Source organism: Podarcis tiliguerta, assembly GCF_965153285.1.
Source record: "Podarcis tiliguerta genome assembly, chromosome: 5".
NCBI lineage: Eukaryota > Metazoa > Chordata > Lepidosauria > Squamata > Lacertidae > Podarcis > Podarcis tiliguerta.
The window spans coordinates 48,045,475-48,067,872 of NC_139538.1; the positions used below are offsets into that span (position 1 = coordinate 48,045,475).

Consider the following 22,398-nt stretch of genomic DNA (forward strand, 5'->3'; position numbering starts at 1 on the left):
ATGGTTACGTGAAACATAATAAACACACAAGACGTAACCAGCTGTACCTTTGAATAAATCAGTTATACTATTCATTGTATCGAATTGTAGATTTCAACGGAAGTCTCATAAATTTCAACGAAAAAGCAGAAGATCCAGTGGATCAGTTCGTTCTCTAGTCAGTTCATGCATAAGGTCCATACATGTAAAAGTATCTATTCCACCTGTCTGTTCAAAGAGTCCAATAATCCACATGAAGGGTTGTTACAGTTCCACAGAATCCTTTCACAGAGTCTAAGACAAGGATTTACGGAGTATTAGCCTTGTTTTGCAATCCTAGGCTTCATCAGTAGAACAGGCTCATATGTAATATTACAGGATAGTGGATCTTATAGCATAGTAGTGGTCAAACTGATCGACTGGATCTTCGGCTTTTTTCGTTGAACTTTATGAGACTTCCGTTGAAATCTACAATTCGATACAATGAATAGTATACCTTATTTATTCAAAAGTACAGCCGGTTACGTCTTGTGTGTTTATTGAGTACTTTAACAAATCAGCAAAAACTGAAGGCAAGATTACACTGTCATGTTCATTTTTATATGCCACGTTTTCCTGCCAACAGAATGGCACCCAAAGGTAGTTTGATTTTGCTGTTGTCAGTGTCATTTGATAGGTTGTTCCTAAAAGCTGTAAGTAATAGTTTCTATTGATGTAGTAGCTACTTTTGCAATTGTAATCTGCCACATCCGTTACGCTACCAGGATAGTCCTTGCATGCATACTTGTTGGAGAAAACTCTTTCTTGCTAGGTATTTTGAAGATCTATTCTGTACTTACACTTAATGTACAGTGGTACCTCAGGTTAAGTACTTAATTCATTCGGGAGGTCCGTTCTTAACCTGAAACTGTTCTTAACCTGAAGCACCACTTTAGCTAATGGGGCCTCCCCCTGCTGCCACGCCGCCGGAGCATGATTTCTGTTCTCATCCTGAAGCAAAGTTCTTAACCCGAGTTATTATTTATGGGTTAGTGGAGTCTGTAACCTGAAGCGTATGTAACCTGAAGCGTATGTAACCCGAGGTAGTACTGTAAAGCAGTCTGAAAGGAATTTGCAGAGGGGCAACTGTATTGGTCCATACAGCATAAACAACAGAGCCTTGTGCCACCTTGAATTTATTATGCACTGCAGTCTCATGAACTGGACTGTAGACCATGAAAGCTCATGCCACAATCAAGTTGTTTGTCTGGCAGCGTTTTGCTGAGAACAACTGATGGTGTTCTCTATCCCAGTGAAAAAGGCAAATTGCATGCTACAGAAAGAAACTGAAAAATAAAACTGCCAGTATCATAATGCTGTTATACAAAGCTATGGTGAAACCACATTTGGAATACTGTGTAGAGTTCTGACCACCTTGCCTCAAAAATGGTTTTTGTAGAGTTGGAAAAGGTTCAGAAAGGGGGAACCAAAATGATCAAGGGGGTGGATCAACTACCCTATGAGGAAAGGCTGCAATGTTAGGGGCTGTTTAGTTTAGAGAAAATGTAAGTAAGAGATGAAATGATAGAGAAAAGCTTACCTCCCTCTCTCATGACACTCAAACGGCCAATAAAGCTGAATGTTGGAAGATTCAGGACAGATAAAATAGGGTTGCCATATGTCAATGTTTTCAGCTGGAAAATGGCATCCAGACAGATTTTCGGCAAATCAGCAAAAATGTCTGAGGAAACCCAGATGTATGGCAAGGGGATTTAAAAATCAAAATTCAGGAAAGGCCCAAATCTTAGATTATGGAGGGAGAAGAAGAAGAAGAAGCAAAAAGCTCTACAACTTTGTCTGGATTTTCACTTTGGGGAATATGGCAATCCTAGATAAAAGAAAATACTTCTTAAATATGGCTCATGGTTAAAGTATGAAATTTGCTCTCACAGGAGGCAGTGGTAGACACCATCTTAGAAAGCACTAAAAGAGGATTGAACAAATACATGGAGGATGAGGTTATCAATGCATACGATTCCACAATGGCTATTCTTTGCCTCTGTGTTCAAGGGCTTCTGAATATCAGTGAGTCTGATCATTTTCAGTGCTGCATAATTAAACTGTAGGGCTGGTATTGTTGCTGAAGTGATAAATATACAAATATTGGTAAAAGGTAGTCAAAATATGAAATGTAGAGTCATCATAATAATAATTTTATTTTTTATACCCTGCCCATCTGCCTGGGTTTCCCCAGCCTCCCTGGGCAGCTTACAGTATATCTAAAAACAAAATAAAAACAAGCATTAAAAAAACCTCCCAATACAGGGCAACCTTCAGATGTCTTCTAAATGTTGTGTAGTTCTTTATCTCCTTGACATCTGAAGGGAGAACGTTCCACAGGGAGGGCACCACTATCAAGAAGGCCCTCAGCCTGGTTCCCTGTAACTTTGCTTCTTGCAGTGAGGGAACCAGCAGAAGACCCTCGGAGGAGGACCTCAGCGTTGGGGGTGGAGATGCTCCTTCAGGTATACTGAATAATTCAGGTACAAGCATAATTAAATATCATGATCAGGTCTAAATATTAATCCTGATTATCTAAAAAAACTTTTCCCTGTTTTACTGTAAATTTACTTCTGAAATAAACAACATCCTGTTGATTTTTTTTTAGACACAAAGTACTTTTTTAGGAAGAAGTATTACATTTTCATACAGTGCTGAAGGCTCATGAATAATTTTGAATTCATTTTCATTCTTTTATGTTTCCACTTTTAAGACATCTTTTTTATGTGTGCTAAGAACCTTGAACAATCTCTTTACTCAGCAGTCTTCCGCATTTTGTTTTCTCTCTTTTTTTAACCTTAGAACTCTGTGTCTCCAACTTTGCAATACATTTTTTATACGTGACATTTTGTTTTCAAGCAAGAGTTCATTCTGGAAGGAAGAAATCGAAGCTAGTGAAAGGATTGGCTAATTATCATTTTTCTCAGGACAACAGAAACATGCTGTTCTGTTGACTTGCAGTGTTTGTAATTTATACCCATTAAATTGATGTTTTATCATCTATTACTGATTCCTAGGCTTCTGTTTGCACTTATTGGTTGTAACAAGCATTTTGTTTTTGTACAGGAGAAAAATGGTCTCAGTCACTTCTACTGTATCCGAAAAGGAGAATGGGATTTGTAAATGATAAATGGGGAAGTTGACTAGCTAACTAATAAAGATTTGTCTTAATCAAGTATGATTTGTCAGAACAGGAGCGCGTTGAGGTCAGGGCACATGCAATGAATAATACAGCATTCACAGGAGAGGAGGACCAGGCAAAAGGCCTCATAAATATGCTGTGATTACCCAGTGCTAATTCATATTCAAAGAATGAGTGGCATTGAAGCCAGCTCCTAGGTTTCTGAGCAGTTAACCTGTGCTGTGGTGTGTTTTTTCCCCGGGTCCTCTGGTCTTAAGAAAACTTTAGCATATTTTCTATAAGTATCATGTTCGATGCAGCTCTTATTGTATTGGATAAATGTTGTTGTTTGTGGTTGCTGATTTGAAGCCTCAGTTATTATACTCCCCCCCCCCTCTTTATTGCTCTCAATTTCAATAACTTTTGTTTATTGTTATTTAGTATGAGTATTGGTGCAACAGTGAATGTGCTGCCCTTTCCCACTTTGCATGTATCTCTAAAGCATGAATGTTTTGTCACAAAGTTCTCTTTACTACCTTGAAAGAATGTAGAATAAAACAGAAATACAGTGGTACCTCTAGTTAAGAACTTAATTCATTCCGGAGGTCCATTCTTAACCTGAAACTGTTCTTATCCTGAGGTACCACTTTAGCTAATGGGGCCTCCCGCTGCCGCCGCTGCGCTATTTCTGTTCTCATCCTGAAGCAAAGTTCTTAACCCGAGGTACTACTTCCGGGTTAGCAGAGTCTGTAACCTGAAGCGTTTGTAACCCGAAGTGTGTGTAACCCAAGGTACCACTGTAGTACTTACCTATCTTTCCCCACATTTTTGACTATCTAATCAGACACCTAAGTGTAGTTTTCTAAAGTTAAACTTTGTGCAGTCTGGATTGTTGGGTACTTGAATATACCCGGTGGTGGTCAAATCCCTTTGGAAGTATGTGGACTTTGGGGGTTAGTGCTGCTTGGAGTAGGGCACAAAGGAACTCCAGGTTTCGTAGGTCCTTCAGCAAGATCACCTCCATGAGCTTCCCCCTGGCTCTTAGGGAGTCCTCTCTTGTCACTGAGCCATTATTGCCAACTGCTGCTACTCCTTTTCAAATTCCCACTCTTTTAGAGCTTCTGAATAGAGAGCAGAGAGATGATAACTGCAGAATTGTAAAGGTTTCTCAAGATGATCAGCCTTATTTACAAATTTTATTAGTAGACTTCCAATTGACTGTCCAAGCTGGTTCTCTCATATATATATATATATATATATATATATATGCTTTCGTAGATTTTCACGGGTACAGGAATGCAGGTTTTGGTGTCCTCGGGTGTCTTCCCGTGTAAAAGTTGGGGTGTCTAGGCGACGTTTCGACGAGGTCTCACTCGTCATCTTCAGGCTGGTGCTTTCGGCTTCTTGTTACTGGAACAGAGCAGGATCTCAGTGTTTGAGTTCCTATAAATACTGTTGAGGAGGTGTGGTGTATAGCCTCCAATGTTCTGGGCAGAGAGGAGGTTCCCAGGCTAGTGTGCCTTTTCTTCTTTTGTTCCTTAATTACTTGAGGGATATCTTGAGTGATTTCTTGAGTGATTTCCTGAATCCCACTTAGGTGGGTCATTAGGTGTGGATTAGTTGCTAAAGCCTTCGTGTCTTGAACTCTTGAACTTTGTGAAGAGTTTTTCTGAGAAGATGGCTGTACTGCACTTGGTTGTGCTCTGGCTTGGCTTCGTGTATAGGGGCGAGCTGTGGTTTTGTGGCTTGTGCCAGCCAGATCTGTGTAGGGATTGCAGGGGGGTGCAGCATCCGGAGGTGCCACCCTGGTTTGGCTACTGGATGGTGTCTGTAATTTATCTGTGGAGAGGGTCTGGGTTTGGGTCTGGTGTGGTTGATTGGTGATGGCGTTCTGTGTGCCTCTGGATCTGGTGTCAGATTTTGTGGGGAGGGCTAATTTCCAGATGTCTGGCAAGCGGGATGTGTCGTCACGCTTGTTCATGTTGTGAGGGTGTTTCTCTATCTCGATGGCTTCCATGATTATTCTCTTGTGGTGATGTTCCATGTTAAAGAGCAATTTGGAATCTGCAAAATTAATTTCGTGTCCTGTTTCTTTCATGTGTTGGAAAAGAGAGGAAGTTTTTTCTTCTTTTTTGACGGCATTCTTGTGTTCTGCGATACGTGCATTTATTCGTCTGTTTGTTTGTCCAATGTACGTGGCTGGGCAGACTTTGCAGGGTATTTCATAGACCCCTTGGTTTTCCAACTGAATTTTATCCTTGGGGTTTCTGAGGATATTGGCTATTTTTTGGTTGGTGCAAAAGGCTGTTTTGATATTGTGTTTATGGAGGATTTTGCTAATTTTATCTGTAGTGCCCTTGATATAAGGAAGGAGGGCTATGCCATTGTTTTCTTCTGTGTCTTGGTTTTTGGGGGGTGTTTCTTTTTGGATTAGCTTCGTAACCCTGTTTTGCTGGTATCCATTGGCAATTAACACATTTGAGAGATTCTGTAACTCAGTTGTCAAGTGGTCTTCGTCAGCCAGGCGTTTGGTTCTGGAGATGAGAGTCTTGGCTACGGAGTTTATATGTGCAGGGTGGTGGTGTGATTGTGCATGTAAGTAGCGGTTGGTGTGTGTTTTTTTCCGGTAGATAGTGTGTCCTAGGGAGCCATCAGGTTTTTTGTAGATTAGGACGTCAAGGAAGGGAAGTTGGTTGTTGGTTTCTATTTCCATAGTGAATTGTATTTTGGGGTGTAGGCTGTTGAGATGTGTGAGGAAGCTATCCAGTTTTTCCTTCCCGTGTGGCCAAATTACAAAGGTGTCGTCAACATATCTGAGCCAAAGTTTGGGTTTGTGTTCTGACTTGTCTAAAGCATTGGTTTCAAAGTGTTCCATGTACAGGTTAGCGATGACCGGTGAGAGGGGTGATCCCATAGGTGAGCCACCATCCGAAGAGCCACCATCTTATGTGATCTCTTGTTCCTACGCAACTGCCGAGACAACAACTTAATTCCCACATGCTTCCAACTTAAATTCCACTCTAAAACCCCAGCTACCGAAAGGATCCTGAAACGAACTGAACTATCTCTAATCAGAAACGAACTACACAAGAAAAGATACCTACTAAACCAAACCAACAAAGATCTACTCACTCTTCACCTCAAACTCTGTAACAAAATCCACCCTGCACTCTGGGACAAATGCAAACAACTAGCCGTCTGGAGAGCTGAAACGGAGACCTCACACAAGACAGACACACACACCAACAAACTCCACAAACTAGAGAAACGCCAGAAGCCCAGCCACCCTCCACAACAACCCATGAAACAAACAGTACATAACATATCAGACAGGATCCTCACCTCAACTGAAACCAAAGTACTCTCCAAAGGTTTCAACTTTGCAGTCGCCCCGAGACGCATCCCCACGGAAAACATCATATGCGGAGTCGAAGCTAGCCTAACCAAAATCAATCCAGATGAAGCCAATAAAATCAGACTTGAAGTCACCAACATCCTCTGCTCCAGCAAACCACCCAGAAGCAATTTACACAAAGAAGAACAGAAAGCACTCACCAACCTGAGGAAAGACAACAACATAATCATTCTCCCAGCAGACAAAGGTAATGCCACTGTTGTGATGAACACATCGGACTACCAAGCAAAACTATCATATCTACTCCAAGACCCTACCTACCAACCTATAAAAACAGATCCCACCACCTATCTGGAAAAAACCACCAAATCCAAAATAAAAGCCTCTCCTATCAGTGAAGAAATCCAGCTAAGAATCATCCCCAGAGAAAAATCATCCAGATGCCCCAAACTCTACGGCCTCCCCAAGATACACAAAGAAGGAACACCACTCAGACCAATAGTCAGCTCCATAGGCTCACCTCTACAAAATCTCGCTAAATTTCTCGCCAAGCAACTTCAGCCCTATGCAGAATCCATCTCTTCACACGTTCCAAACTCCTTCCAGTTCATAGAAACAATAAAGAAGCAAAACCTACAACCCAATGACCTACTTGTGAGCTTCGATGTTGTATCTCTCTTCACACAAGTGCCCATTAATGAAGCCTTGACAGCCATTCAAAACAAATACAATCCCCCCGAATACATCTTGGACCTGACCAACCACTGCCTAACCAACACGTACTTCATCCACAATGGACAAAGATACAAACAGATAGAAGGAGCACCTATGGGATCACCCCTCTCACCGGTCATCGCTAACCTGTACATGGAACACTTTGAAACCAATGCTTTAGACAAGTCAGAACACAAACCCAAACTTTGGCTCAGATATGTTGACGACACCTTTGTAATTTGGCCACACGGGAAGGAAAAACTGGATAGCTTCCTCACACATCTCAACAGCCTACACCCCAAAATACAATTCACTATGGAAATAGAAACCAACAACCAACTTCCCTTCCTTGACGTCCTAATCTACAAAAAACCTGATGGCTCCCTAGGACACACTATCTACCGGAAAAAAAACACACACCAACCGCTACTTACATGCACAATCACACCACCACCCTGCACATATAAACTCCGTAGCCAAGACTCTCATCTCCAGAACCAAACGCCTGGCTGACGAAGACCACTTGACAACTGAGTTACAGAATCTCTCAAATGTGTTAATTGCCAATGGATACCAGCAAAACAGGGTTACGAAGCTAATCCAAAAAGAAACACCCCCCAAAAACCAAGACACAGAAGAAAACAATGGCATAGCCCTCCTTCCTTATATCAAGGGCACTACAGATAAAATTAGCAAAATCCTCCATAAACACAATATCAAAACAGCCTTTTGCACCAACCAAAAAATAGCCAATATCCTCAGAAACCCCAAGGATAAAATTCAGTTGGAAAACCAAGGGGTCTATGAAATACCCTGCAAAGTCTGCCCAGCCACGTACATTGGACAAACAAACAGACGAATAAATGCACGTATCGCAGAACACAAGAATGCCGTCAAAAAAGAAGAAAAAACTTCCTCTCTTTTCCAACACATGAAAGAAACAGGACACGAAATTAATTTTGCAGATTCCAAATTGCTCTTTAACATGGAACATCACCACAAGAGAATAATCATGGAAGCCATCGAGATAGAGAAACACCCTCACAACATGAACAAGCGTGACGACACATCCCGCTTGCCAGACATCTGGAAATTAGCCCTCCCCACAAAATCTGACACCAGATCCAGAGGCACACAGAACGCCATCACCAATCAACCACACCAGACCCAAACCCAGACCCTCTCCACAGATAAATTACAGACACCATCCAGTAGCCAAACCAGGGTGGCACCTCCGGATGCTGCACCCCCCTGCAATCCCTACACAGATCTGGCTGGCACAAGCCACAAAACCACAGCTCGCCCCTATACACGAAGCCAAGCCAGAGCACAACCAAGTGCAGTACAGCCATCTTCTCAGAAAAACTCTTCACAAAGTTCAAGAGTTCAAGACACGAAGGCTTTAGCAACTAATCCACACCTAATGACCCACCTAAGTGGGATTCAGGAAATCACTCAAGAAATCACTCAAGATATCCCTCAAGTAATTAAGGAACAAAAGAAGAAAAGGCACACTAGCCTGGGAACCTCCTCTCTGCCCAGAACATTGGAGGCTATACACCACACCTCCTCAACAGTATTTATAGGAACTCAAACACTGAGATCCTGCTCTGTTCCAGTAACAAGAAGCCGAAAGCACCAGCCTGAAGATGACGAGTGAGACCTCGTCGAAACGTCGCCTAGACACCCCAACTTTTACACGGGAAGACACCCGAGGACACCAAAACCTGCATATATATATATATATATATATATATAATCAAGAGAGACGCATAGCCAAAATGCCCTATTTTGAGTTATGCCCTAACACAAATGTGTTGGCATCATCTGGAGCAGAAAAACATGTGGGAAAGACATAATCACTGTTACCATATTTATATTTGTATAGAGGAAATTGAGATTGAAAAGGAATGAATAGTTCATATGTGACTGACATGGAATGCATACTCTGTAGATTTTAGCCAATTTTAGTGACTGATAGCCTACTGATGAACATCCAAATAAGTTTACATATTGTTCAAACTTCCTAATTTAGCTTGTTTCCCCATAGCCTCTGAAATAGCTTTCCTTAAATTGTTGTCAGTGGGACTACTCCAGGAGTGAACAGTTGAAGAACATCAACTGAATACTTTCATGTTCATCTTCCTGCACTGGTTTTAGACTGAGAGCAACAGTTTCTGATTCTTCTGCCTGGTTAAATCGGGGTGGGGAACAGTTGATCCTCTACACAGTAAGGATGGCAAATAGCCAGGGATAATGGGAATTGTAGTCCAGTAACATCTGGATAGCCACAGGCTCCCTACTCCTGGGTTAATAGATTCACCACACTTGCCCCACCATGAAGTTTGGACATAGCCTTGGGATTATTTACAAATTGCAGTTTCCAGGGTAGGTTATTGCAAATCATATATGCATGGTAGTTTTTCAATGTAACATCTATAATGGTTGGCACATGTATTGTACTTGTTGTTTAGTTGTTTAGTCATTTAGTCGTGTCCGACTCTTCATGACCCCATGGGCCAGAGCACGCCAAGCACTCCTGTCTTCCCGCAGTTTGGTCAAACCCATGCTGGTAGCTTCGAGAACACTGTCCAACCATCTCGTCCCCTTCTCCTTGTTGTATTGTACTGTGTAGCTCTAATTTGAACATTCCTGTTGGTAGCTGGTGCTGAGTGTCCTTATAGTTTGAAGTATCCACATGATTGGCTGTGGTCAAGACTGGAGCATGACAATGGTTACTAAATAATGTGGGTGTGGAGGGGGGGGGACACAGGTGTATCGCTCAGTCTGCATTGCTCATTCAGTAGAGCCTGAGACTCTTAATCTCATGATTGTTTGGCAAAAGATTTCTGTTCTTCAGGGGTTGGACTGAGTGATCCTTGGAGTCCCTTCCAACTCTACAATTCTATGATTTATTGATTGATTGATTGATACATTTCTATCTCACCTTTCCTCCAAAGAGCTCAAGGTGACATACACGGCTTTCCAGCTCCCCAGTTTACCCTCACAATAACCTAGGCCAGGGGTAAGCAACCTAAGGCCCGTGGGCCGGATGCAGCCTAATCGCCTTCTCAATCCACCCTGCGAACGGTCCGGGAATCAGCGTGTTTTTACATGAGTGGAATGTGTCCTTTTATTTAAAATGCATCTCTGGGTTATTTGTGGGGCATAGGAATTCGCTCACCCCCCCCCCCAAATATAGTCCTGCTCACCAAATGGTGTGAGGGACAGTGGACTGGCCCATGACTGAAAAATGTTGCTGACCCCTGACCTAGGCTTAAAGTCTGTGACTGGCCCAAGGTCACCCACTGGGTTTCATGGTTGAGTGAGAATTTGATTCCTGGTTTCCGAAATCCTAGTCCAACACCGCACGGGATTTCTTCATTTTTGTAATTTAAGATAAAAGCATTAGCTGCTTTCAGTCCTACATTTTAACCTATTCTTTAATTGAAGCTTTTAGCACAGCCATGTGATTCATTTTACGTTGAATGTTGTTAAGCTGTCCTTTTCTGTGCAGTGAATGGTGGATAATATGCTCCATTTTGGAAACCCACTCCATATCTGTTTTGTACAGTTTCTCAACTGCTTCTTTATTGCACAAGCTTGATAGTAAAGTTTGTGAATTATGATAACAACTATTTTACTCAACATTCTACAGTTTTCTGTGTATTGGCATGTAGTCATTAACTATTATTCTTTTTAGCCATATAACCACCCCTTGTCATCTAAGAATCTTATGATCTAAATACTTCTATCTGTTAGCACTAGTTTCCATATCTAAATATGTCAACTGAAAAGCTATAAATTACAGCAGTTTCACTTGTGCCCCAACACTTAAGATATGTCAGCACTTCCTTTCATTAACTTGCTGTTGTCAGAAACCTAATAATTTGGCTCAAACCTGAACTTTTTTGCTTCAAACTGTGTATTCCCAAGCCTATAAATCCAAGTTGTCACTTCAGTAATACTTTACATTCAGTCCTTTCCTAAAAGCACCACTCCCTCTTTTACCCCCACCCTTCTAATCTCTCACTGATGTGATCAGCTTTTTAAAAAATTCATCTGTTACCAAATTTAGTCTCCTACAATAGAGTAGTTTAACTTCAGGTGAAAGACAAAATCTCATTGACAAAAAAGATCCTTTACTTAACTTTCAAGCATAAGTCGCTCAAATGTTTTAACTCATTTCTTATTAATTTGTCACCTGAATAGATAGATCTTATAAAACATCTGTTTCTATCCTTTGCTGTCTTATTCTCATTGCAAATAAAGTTATAATACCCAGTGACAAAGATTCAATCAGACTAAAGAAAGTTACTAGAGCGAAAAAGACCTTCTGTGAGACTGACTTTTATTTATTTCATAAAATGCATATACCACTTATTTTTTTTCATTTTAAAAACCCTCAAAGCTTAACCATGTTGCATTACTTCTTCGAATCTTCGAATTGTTGAGTTGGAAGGGACCACAAGGGTCATCTAGTCCAACTTCTGCAATGCAGGAATCTTTTGGCTAATGTGGAACTCTAACCCATGACTCTGAGATTAAGAGTCTCATGCTCTGCCAATTGAGCTATCCCTGAGACTCTTAAATCCTGATTCTATACATTTGAGCAGACATTTCATTTGCTTGTGATGTTGATGTAGCATGGCTATGAAGCCTTACTCTGCTATGTTTTGGGACGCTGGTTCAGTAACAAAGCTTCCGTTACTCTGACAGAGGAGAAGGGGTGTCCTCTGATGTAATAATAATAATAATAATAAATTTTATTTATATCCCGCCCTCCCCAGCCGAAGCTGGGCTCAGGGCGGCTAACAACAATAAGAACTCCTTCTGCTGAACAAAGGCAACCTCTGGATCCAGTCCATTGCTTTCATGTCAGAAATTATATAGAAGAATTCTAAGAATTTGTGTCTCATCCACCTGACCATTCTTTGAAAATAGAATCGTTTAACTCAGAGTATAAATGCAGTAAATTGTGCAATGTAGGATTGTTCATTGTGGAAAGGATACTCAGTCTCTGTCTCAGTAAATTTTCTATATTGGGGATGTACCAAAGGTGCAGACAGTCAGCTACAAATTCACTCTTAAATTTTTAGGATTGGACAGCAGCCATGCCACTATAAATGGTAAATGTAGAAAGGCCTCAAACTCTAGTTAATCAAATGTGAAAGCTTCCAATATCCACAACAGGAAAAAAATGAGAAGGGGAAGGCATGTGAGCCTATGTCTTTCTGGGGCTCATTCTTATAACCCTAAAATATTTCATTATTACATTTAGTATGGCACTCTTCTTTGCTTAACTGTTCAACTTCGCAAGTTATCTAACGATATGAAGACAAGACAATTCTGGATTTTAAGAAGCTTGATTCATTGTCCCTCTAAGGCTTGTACTAGATGATAAATTTACACTTGCTGATGTGTTATCATTTCATTGCAGCGTAACTCAAGAATGAAATAATTTGTCTGTTGAATGTTCATGCTTTTTTCAGGCAGCACATAAATTATACTGGTGGCTGTGAAAGTATTTGAACTTTGCAATTCTGGATAGTTTTTGTATCTTATTACAATAAAATCTTAGTCCCTTTTTGGAATTCTGCACAGCAATGTTTAATTATATCATTGTTTAATCATAGTGAAGTAATAGATGGATGGAGCCTTTCTGTATTAGGACTCGTTATGATAAACAAATGCTTTCATTTGTTTCTAAATGCCCCTAGAGTTTACAAGATAAGTCTGGATTTTGTAAAGGGTTTGGTATGCCCAGTGTGTCTTCTTTGTTTTTCTTTTGTTTGTTTTTTATGGTAAATCACCATTCTGCATTGAAAATGGTGTGTGATCTTGTGGTGGGGAGAGGATGTAGCTGTTCAGCTACTTTAATCATAAGCACTATTCTATTCTACAGCTCTCTGAATTATGGCCTGAACTCTAAAGGTGGAGTTCACCACATGCATTTTGTAAACCTGCTCCAAAGTTCCCAACCACCAATATTGTTTACTATTTATGGGGATGAATTATTTCAAATTCTTTAGAGAATCTAAGCTTAATCCTTGGATACAAATAAATATACCAGAGTGCACATTTTAAATAAAAATGAGTTTTAGGCATTGCACCTTTTGCCAAATGGAATAATTGAGGCCAAGGGTTCTAGACTAGAACATTACGGTTTATCTCCCAAATGCTGTTCGAATGATTAGAAGGATCATTGCTGGAGTTTTGGAAGATGGCCGTTTACTGCCAGTCATTTATTCAAATTCGACTGCAGGTAGCAAATCAGGGTTAGCCAACATGATGCCCTCCAGATGCTGTTGGATTACAGCTCCCATAGGATGCTCTGAAGGCATAGGGGACTGCCACCTGCTAAAGCTAAGCAGGTCTACATCTGTTCAGTGCCTGGATGGATGACTGATTAGGGATCAAGTGTATGTTTCCTTGGGTTCCACAATAGAAGAAAGGTGGGATATAAATGTAAGGAAATAAATTCCCATCAGTTCCTGCCAAAATAGCCAATAATAAGGAATTATAAGAATCTCAGTCCAGCGTTTGGAGGGCATCATGTTGGTGATTCCTGTGCTGCTTCATCCTTTTGGACCTGATGACCCTGGATTCCTGCATAAATATATTTTTAAGCAGTTGTATACATTGTCGTACATAGTACAAAACTAGAAGTCTCAATGTAAGCAACCATGTAAACAGTGGTTGATTGATAAAATTTGAGAGATTATGATTATGTACAAACTAATTCAGCAAGTACAGCAAGCAAATGATGTTATGGCATCCTGGTTTCCTTTTATTTCCTGTGGGAAAGCCCTTGAGGCTTCTCATCAAATTCCAATCAAGGACAGATGTCTATACCCCCCCCCCCCGACTATAATCTTTCTTTCTCGTTCATGTGAAACATAGATCCCATCTTTCAATAGTTAGCAAGCTTCTCCTTAGGCTGTTTTACTGTAGTTGCCCCATAGGCATATACAGGATAGTCTAAGGATTGTAATCAGTGAGTTTCTTTATTCCTTTAATGGTGTTTTAGTATTTTATGAGTGTTGCCTTTTGTAGTTTTAATTTTTTCTAAAACGAAATTCCATGAAACTGTGATTGAAAGGAATTTGCTGTGAGAAGAGAGTCGTTGATTTCTGCTGAATCCCATCCAGCCTCCATCTTTGGCTGCAGCCTCCTGCACCAAAGTGCTACTATATCAGAGTTACCCTCAGGAGTGGATTTTCAAAGAAGTGCAGAAGGAAGGAGACCTCCAAATCTCTATTGCCCAAACTCTTTGGATTTAAGCCTGTGTTTCAAGTGTTGTATAATTAACACTGTTAATTTAACTTTGGTTTACTTTGGTGGCATCTCTGAAATTATTTTTTGATGGACGCGGGTGGCGCTGTGGGTAAAAGCCTCAGCGCCTAGGACTTGCCAATCGAAAGGTCAGCGGTTCGAATCCCCGCAGCGGGGTGCGCTCCCATCGCTCGGTCCCAGCGCCTGCCAACCTAGCAGTTCGAAAGCACCCCTGGGTGCAAGTAGATAAATAGGGACCATTTACTAGCGGGAAAGTAAACGGTGTTCCGTGTGCTGCACTGGCTCGCCAGATGCAGCTTGTCACGCTGGCCACGTGACCCGGAAGTGTCTGTGGACGGCGCCGGCTCCCGGCCTCTAGAGTGAGATGAGCGCACAACCCTAGAGTCTGTCAAGACTGGCCCATACGGGCAGGGGTACCTTTATCTTTAACCATTTCAGCCCAAAGGTGTTTAAAGCTCTTAACACCTTTGGGCTGAAATGGTTACTACTAGCTATATTCTCTTCATAAAATACTGAGCCTTCTCTTTAGTTGTATATGTTTGCCAGGAGGCAATGCAGCTATTTCAGTTCTTTGAGTTTTCTGCCGGGTTGAAATTCATGGCTGAAAGTATTGGCCCTAAGTGACATATCAGCAATTCATTTTCTGGTATTCCAACTGACATGGTCTCCATCCTTTATTTATTGATATCTTCAGTCATTGGCAATGAGAGGAAAATACACTATTTGTCAAAGCTGACAGCGTTCTACTCTTGGTTGATGACACTGTTGTCTTGATCAGTCGACAATAAACTTGATGCCAATTGGCAAAGTATATTTATTTTTAAAAATGTGATATAAAGTGATTTTTTATCTCTGTTTGCAAAACATCATACTTCAGCATTTTTATTTACTTTTTTAAAGGAAAGGGTTTCTTTTCCCTGTTTTAAGGATTGGTTTGAGTTGTATACAAGTGAGATTTCATAGTGTGGTACTCAACTGAGTTTTGTACAGAGAAGACCTATTGAAATCAATAGACCTAATTTAGTCATGTTCATTCATTTCAGTGAATCTACTCTAAGTAAACCTTAGTTGAATACCACCCATTGCTTTGAATCTGGGTAGGTTGAAGAATAATATGTATTAGATGTATAGCCTTGAAAGCTTATGGCAAGTACAAACAACAACAAAACCAGAAGGAAATTGAATTGACTCATATTCACTGAAATTTCACTCCTTTTTTCAGCTTAATCATGAGCTTCAAATGATTCAGTATTGGTTTATGTCATATAAGACGTTGAAAGAGGATGAGGAATAGATATGTCTTCAAATATTAATGCTCATTTGCACAAACAATAGACTAACACAATAATGGTACAAAAGATTAAAGAGTTTCAGAAATATTTATACTGTTCTTCCATCTATATACTATAATCTATCCTTGTAGCATATATTGTACCACCTTTCACCTCTGGGAGGCATTATATATGCAGCTAAAAATTAAGAGCATCAAGCCAGAAAGGAACTGAGAACACTATGGCTGTATAAATTCATGTTCAGCTTTCTGAGGAAGTATTCATATTTATATTATTCTATCAGGCACTGCTACCAAAATATAAACTTCAGTAACTTATAAAATATATACCATATTAAGGTAAAATACGTCTATTTAACTAATAGCTAACATAACAATCTTGGTAATATGCATCTATGCACACCTCATCATTTCTTTTGTGGGGCTGGATTACCAAAACTATCTTAGAGTTTTGATGTATAAATTCAGTAGATTAAAATCGCTCTAGTATGCTGTTACTGGAATAATCCCGTCTCCCATCAAATGGTTGTGGTCCATAGTGGCCCGTAAGTGATCATGTGAGACAATGGATATTTTGTTTTTTACTGGATAGCAGCTCTCACACCTTGGAGGGTGCTACTCCTGTGGGGAAGCTCCAGCTTCATGGATGCTTTCCATGTGTAGCGCCTGTTGCCAGAAGGGGGAACTAAACAAAAAACATAAGACACCTATGCAGAATTTCATCCATGACACCTGGGATCCTGACTACTGTGATATGTGTTTTGCCCAATACAGTATATCAGTTCTGCATGGGTTTTCAAAGGTATATGGACTGCATGTTTTTCATTTCTGTGGCTTAAGATTGTTCTTAGGATTTTATTCAACTAACATACCCAGAGAAGACCCATTGAAATTAACAACACTGACTAATGTTAATGAGTCTACTCTGAGTAAAAGTTGGTTGAATACAACCATGATTATCACATTTGGAGACTTACGTTTCGTAAAGTATTTGCTAGATTTTATCATTTTCTTGCTGTTTAAAGTGATATTCTCTATTTTTCATGGTTTGTGACATTTCCACCCACTTTTTAATTTCTCCATGCAGAACAGATTGGCCAGGACATATTGGAAAATCTCAGCAATGACAGAGAGAAGATTCAGCGTGCTCGAGAAAGAGTAAGTTTGATAATGAGAAACAATTTGCAGCTCCAGATGTACTTAGGATTATCACCAGAATAAGTTTATTATGAATATTTTGAGGAAGGGAGTGAGTATTACTGCTCTTTCTACAAAGCTGGATAAAGATGGAAGTTCTCAATTGTTTCATGCCTCCCTTATCAGACCATGCTGCGTTCAACTATATAAATCCAAGTTTTCAGGTAGTGTTCTTTCCCAACCATGCTACCTGAGATCCTTTCAACTCAAGAAGCTTTTGGTTTACCTGGGGTCTTCTAAATCCACAGTGTTTGTTCTGCTTTAGCTTCTCTTCTTACATTTTTTAAAAAATTCAATTTATTGATAAAGTCCCACTGTAGGTTCCTGGTTCACCAGACAGGCGTGAGAAGGATTCAGATGTGAAGCCCCAGAGAGCTACTGCAGCCACTGTTGACAATACTGAGCTAGCTGGTCTGACTAGATATAAAATAGATTCCTACATTTACCTAAAAGTTTACCAAGTCATTTTATAGTTTCACCATATTAAAAGCAAACCAGCAAGAATTGGGGGTTCCCAATGCAGAGTCTGTGGGCACCACTCTGTCCACCAATACTCGTATTTTATTTGTGAAAAGTCTCAGTAAATATTCCTTCATCCACAATGGATGAGAGACTGCTTACTCTTCCTGCTCAGTTCCTGTTTGCACTATATCAGCATGTGCTTCTTTGAAGATGTTCCCTTAAACATGACCGTATTCGATTGGATGCTACAAACAGGCAGCCCCCATTCCTTCTGTTATGAACAGAGAAGTGGTGGAAATAACTTCTCTCAGTAATCAAGCAAGCAAGCATAGCTGTTACTGTAGTTCCCTTTTCCCCGTTGATAGGGAAAGGCATGCTGGCACCATTTTGTGGCCCTGTCCCGTGTTCTATTCTTTGAGATGTGGCAGCTTATTTGTGTTATGTCACACACACACACCCCATGGCAGCCATTTTGTGACTGACATCCACAGCACTTACTTAAATGTGCCCACTGGCTCAGAAAGATTTTATTTTTTAAAAATTTAAATTTCTATACCACCCTGCATCAGAAGATCACAGGGAAGTTTACAATATAAAAACACAAAAAAGCATACCACAGTAAGAAGCAAAAACAATACCCCCCTCACACACACACTACTCTCTTGAAACTCCATTGTTTTTGAAAAATGTGAGGTTTGAAGCGCCAGCATATTTCATTAACATGTAAATAGATTGCTTCCTTTTTCAAAAGACAAACAAACCACAAAGGTCTCTCTACCTATTGGATTATATACAATCTTTCAACATTTTCCCTCACAGCTCAGAGAAACAGATGCAAACTTGGGCAAGAGTTCAAGGATCCTGACAGGAATGTTACGAAGGTAAGGGCAAGGTAGGGACCCTCTTTCTTTTTCTTGCTTCCTTCATATAAATTGTAAGTTAGATAAAATCTATTGACGCTTGTCATCATTTTGAATCATTTGGAAATCAGCCAGCTTGGTGTAGTTTTGCTAAGGGCAGTTCCTCTGACAATTAAAACTATTTTGGTTGCTGTAGATTTCTTTCTCCCACACACACACCAGTCTGAGATATAGGCCTATCGTTGAAACTTTTTTTTTATTGCTGCTTGTTTATATGGATGGCCAACCTTCTTCGCAAAACACGCAATCTGTATTCAAGAAACTATTTAAACAATTCCTTGACTATATTAATATATGCTCTTTCCAGGGGGCATCACTCTTGCCCATGCTGGCACAGTTCCTGTAGACATATGGAGCACCAACAAAGTGCTCAGTTTCTCTCACCAGAACATGTGCAGCTAGATGCACTAGTCTGGGCACATCCAACTCCCAAGATACTGCGATCTACTCCCAGTATAAAAAAAGGCAGTGATCTACCCATTGGGAGGGTTTAACAGAGCTGCTGAGCTTTTTTTAGGGGCGGTTTCAAAAACTACTCTCAGCCAATACCACAGTGCTGATATTAGCACGCAGCACAACAGCCACCTGTGCACGAATGACCACCCACCATCTCCCCCCTCTCTGCCACTGACGGGGCAGTGCACCACGCCCCCTTATATAGAGTCCACAATCAACCGCAATGAACAGCGAGCACCCCGGCGTTCTACCTATAGATCACAGTCGACAGGTTGGACATGTCTGCACTAGCCCATCACATGAATTAGGACGTCTGTGCACACCTCTCTAGCTGTCCCCATTCCACTAGATCAGGGAAACAGGCTTCAAGCTCGCATGCCCTGACTAAGCAATGAAAGGCAGACTTGATTGGGAGATTTCCTATTCACCTTAATGACCTGAGATACTGCCTGCAACTCTGCACATATATACACGTGCAGGGCTCTGTTATGTCATATGGAGATGCCACTATATATGTGTATGACATGTGTGAGGAAAATCAAATACACACGTTTCTTCCATTAGCTGGAACGACCAACCCCTCCAAAATGCAGGGACCTAAATAATTATTTCGTCCAATTCCAAGGATAACTTTTAGCAGGGTTCTTATCAGTTGGGTCTGTCAGATCTTTATTTAGTATGATTACATGAAAAACCACACAAGAGTAAGCATTTTCAACTTCTCTTTTTTGACATTAGTCAAGCTTTTATGAAGGAGAGGCTGGATAGACAACATGTTTGACACTGAGAAATTGTTGACATTGTATGTGCAAACTTTTTGTACCATGAAAGATAGCCAGTGGTCAAAGATTAAGGGAGCTGTAGTCCACAACAAGCGGAGGGCACCAGGTTGGGGAAGGCTGCTAAAAGTTATTTGTGTGCAGCTGCTTGCCATGCAGATCAGACGGTTGTTTTCATGCTCCCACAAATGGACAAAGGTCTGCTGTGACATGGAGAAAAATTGCCTGATCCATATGGCAAATTACTGCACATGGGCAACTTCCCATGTGGAAATGGCTGCACGTGAAGTGATTTAAACTATACACCAGTCCTTAATCTCCTCATGAAAATAGCTTGGGTTTGTTTTGCTTTTCCCCCCTTCCTTGTATATCCAGCTGACAAAGGGTAAGATAACGGCACCTCTTGCTTCCATTTCACAAACTTCTCACAATTCAGACTCTGAACCGTAGCATACAAAATTTTCTGATTAAGAGTAATATGTAAATGACACCAGCTAAATTCAAAATCCATAGAGAAAGGAGGCAGCAATTGAAAGAGATGGTTCAGCGCCTGTAGACAATCAAAATAATAATAATAAAAACTCCATGACCAAACCTATATCCTCCCCAGGAAGGGCCCTGCGACATGAGCTGTAACGAATATTCTGCATATGTCTCCATTTTGTCAAATCTCATTAAAGGGTTTCCTTGCTTTATGTCAATTGAGCTGTCCAAAAATCATTCATCATTTTTAGTGTAAAAAAAAGTCATGCAGTTATTTAAATAATATCATATTAATGTTAAAGTTCAGCTGTCATTTAATAGTATGGCTTAATCAGACATAGCATTTAAGAAAAATAGTTTTTTCAGGCTTTACTTCGCTTTCAGGTTGGCAGATTCAAATAAGGATTTATGGGTTTCTAAACCAATGTATTTCTTCCCCATGTTTATGCTTGATGTACCTCAGTTTTTATTTCAGGCGAGTGCAGTCTGTTATTTTCAGTAAAATAAAATATCATATTGTGTTTGAATACATTTGCAAGTAATTTACTGAGGGTGAAACAGAAACACAGTATAACCTTTGACATTGCTGTGTGCTTTGGAGTAACAGTTAGACTTCCTAGTTTATAAGTGTTCTGTAAGCCAAATAAAAAAGTGACCTTTGTGAAATAATCATTTGTTTTCAGACAAATGAATTATGTAGTCATATGTTTAAAAGGACATGTATTGTGTGTGTGTGTGTGTGTTTGTATTTGAGAAGGGCATTGCTTTTCTTTTCCTTATACATCCCTCTTCCAAATGCACACTTAGGAAGATTTACCCACCAGGATATAGAGAAACTAATGTTTCAATTCAGCAAATGAATGATTGGTGAGAAGTCCTATAGATTTGCATGTTTCTGTCCTTAGGTTCACATGTTTTATATTAAAAGTGGAGTGCTTGGTGACATTCCAGAAAAATAATTCCCTGTCCCAGACAGGTAAATTCAGGGAGTAATTTACATTTGTTTTACATATGTAAGGAAAAAGTTGAGTAGCAGTTTTCAAGAGTCAGCAGTTTCAAATGAGAATTGTTCAGAAAGCAAGCCAGAAGGGATAAAAATAACTTTCAGCAAAGATCTAGATCAAGTACAATTTCTCGAAAACAATAATTATCAGAGAGTTTGGTTTTCTTGATATTGCTCATTTCCAGATACCATGCAAATAAGCATTTAATTGCTGAATAGAGTGGCTTTATTCCATCTAATTACTATGTGAAAATAATGTCACTAGGTTAAAGTGGAGAACACTTCCTTGCCGCATATTGAATCTGCTTATTTCTTTTAAAGACATATGCCGTATTTACCATCTTGGTTAAGGCATGATATTCTGCAGTGATTTTCCATTCTAATTACTGAAAAGATTGATCAAAAGCATGTTGCCTTTGTTTGGGGTTTACCTTCTGTCCTGAAATTCCATTATCTCAGCAATTACTTCTTTCCCTCTGTCCGCAAAACCCGCTGTGAAACTGACAAGAATAAGTTTTTAAAAGGAGCTTGCTTAAAAACAGACTTGGGTTTTTTGGGAAGATGTTGTTATAAAGCTTTGTATTATAACTTTGCCTTATTATTTTTTCCATGTTTATGTGTAGTGCACTAGATATGCACTAGATAAAATAGTTGTGGGCAATCATCACCTAATCTACGCACACCAATTGCTAATATAGCCATCCAGTTTAGGACACAACCTCAGTCTCCTTGTGACCCTTGCTGAAGTCACAACACATCATTTGGTAATCATTTAGGTATTTGGAGAAAAGGCTAAGTCTATCCCGTTGAGTTTGAGCAATAATATATTATGTACCTATACATATTTGGCACTGCATCATTTTAAACAATATAATTTTCTTTCCATTCCTATTCCTTAAGATCAAATGTGGTCTAGAGAGTCCTGATCTTGTTTCTGTAGTTACATGGAAGGGAAGTCTGCTGCCATATAACGTAAGGATCTCTATAGTCCATGGGTTACAAGACCTATCAATTATTATTATATGACTATTTTCATTATTATTGGCTTTGTTGTCATAGCTTCCTACCAAGGCCAGCTGGTAGAATAAAGTCAACTCTTCAGGGCTTTGGAAGCAATAATTTTTTCCCCACCCACTGTTACTGTTACATAATGAGAATGTTGACATCTTTCCAAAATGTAATACAATAAAATACAAAGTAGTTAATGTAAGGCTCAGCAACATTTACAAATGTCTCCCACTCAAGTTAATAAAATTCTGCCTGGTAAGAAATTCTGAAAGCATCACATTTAAATTTATTTCCT

The 22,398-nt window shown here is 40.0% G+C and overlaps 1 protein-coding gene across 4 annotated transcripts in view; it reads left to right on the forward strand.

Moving 5' to 3' along the window:
- Positions 1–22,398, forward strand: part of VTI1A (vesicle transport through interaction with t-SNAREs 1A) — a 245,569-nt gene that overhangs the window by 140,087 nt on the left and 83,084 nt on the right. For 2 of the 4 annotated variants that reach the window (XM_083441785.1, XM_083441786.1), the window contains 2 exons: positions 16,883–16,953; positions 18,274–18,335. In XM_083441785.1, the coding sequence (XP_083297911.1) occupies positions 16,883–16,953; positions 18,274–18,335 (133 nt within the window). Of the gene's footprint in view, positions 1–16,882; positions 16,954–18,273; positions 18,347–22,398 lie in introns of all 4 variants that reach the window. The other 2 variants (XM_083441787.1, XM_083441788.1) reach the window with 1 other exon arrangement.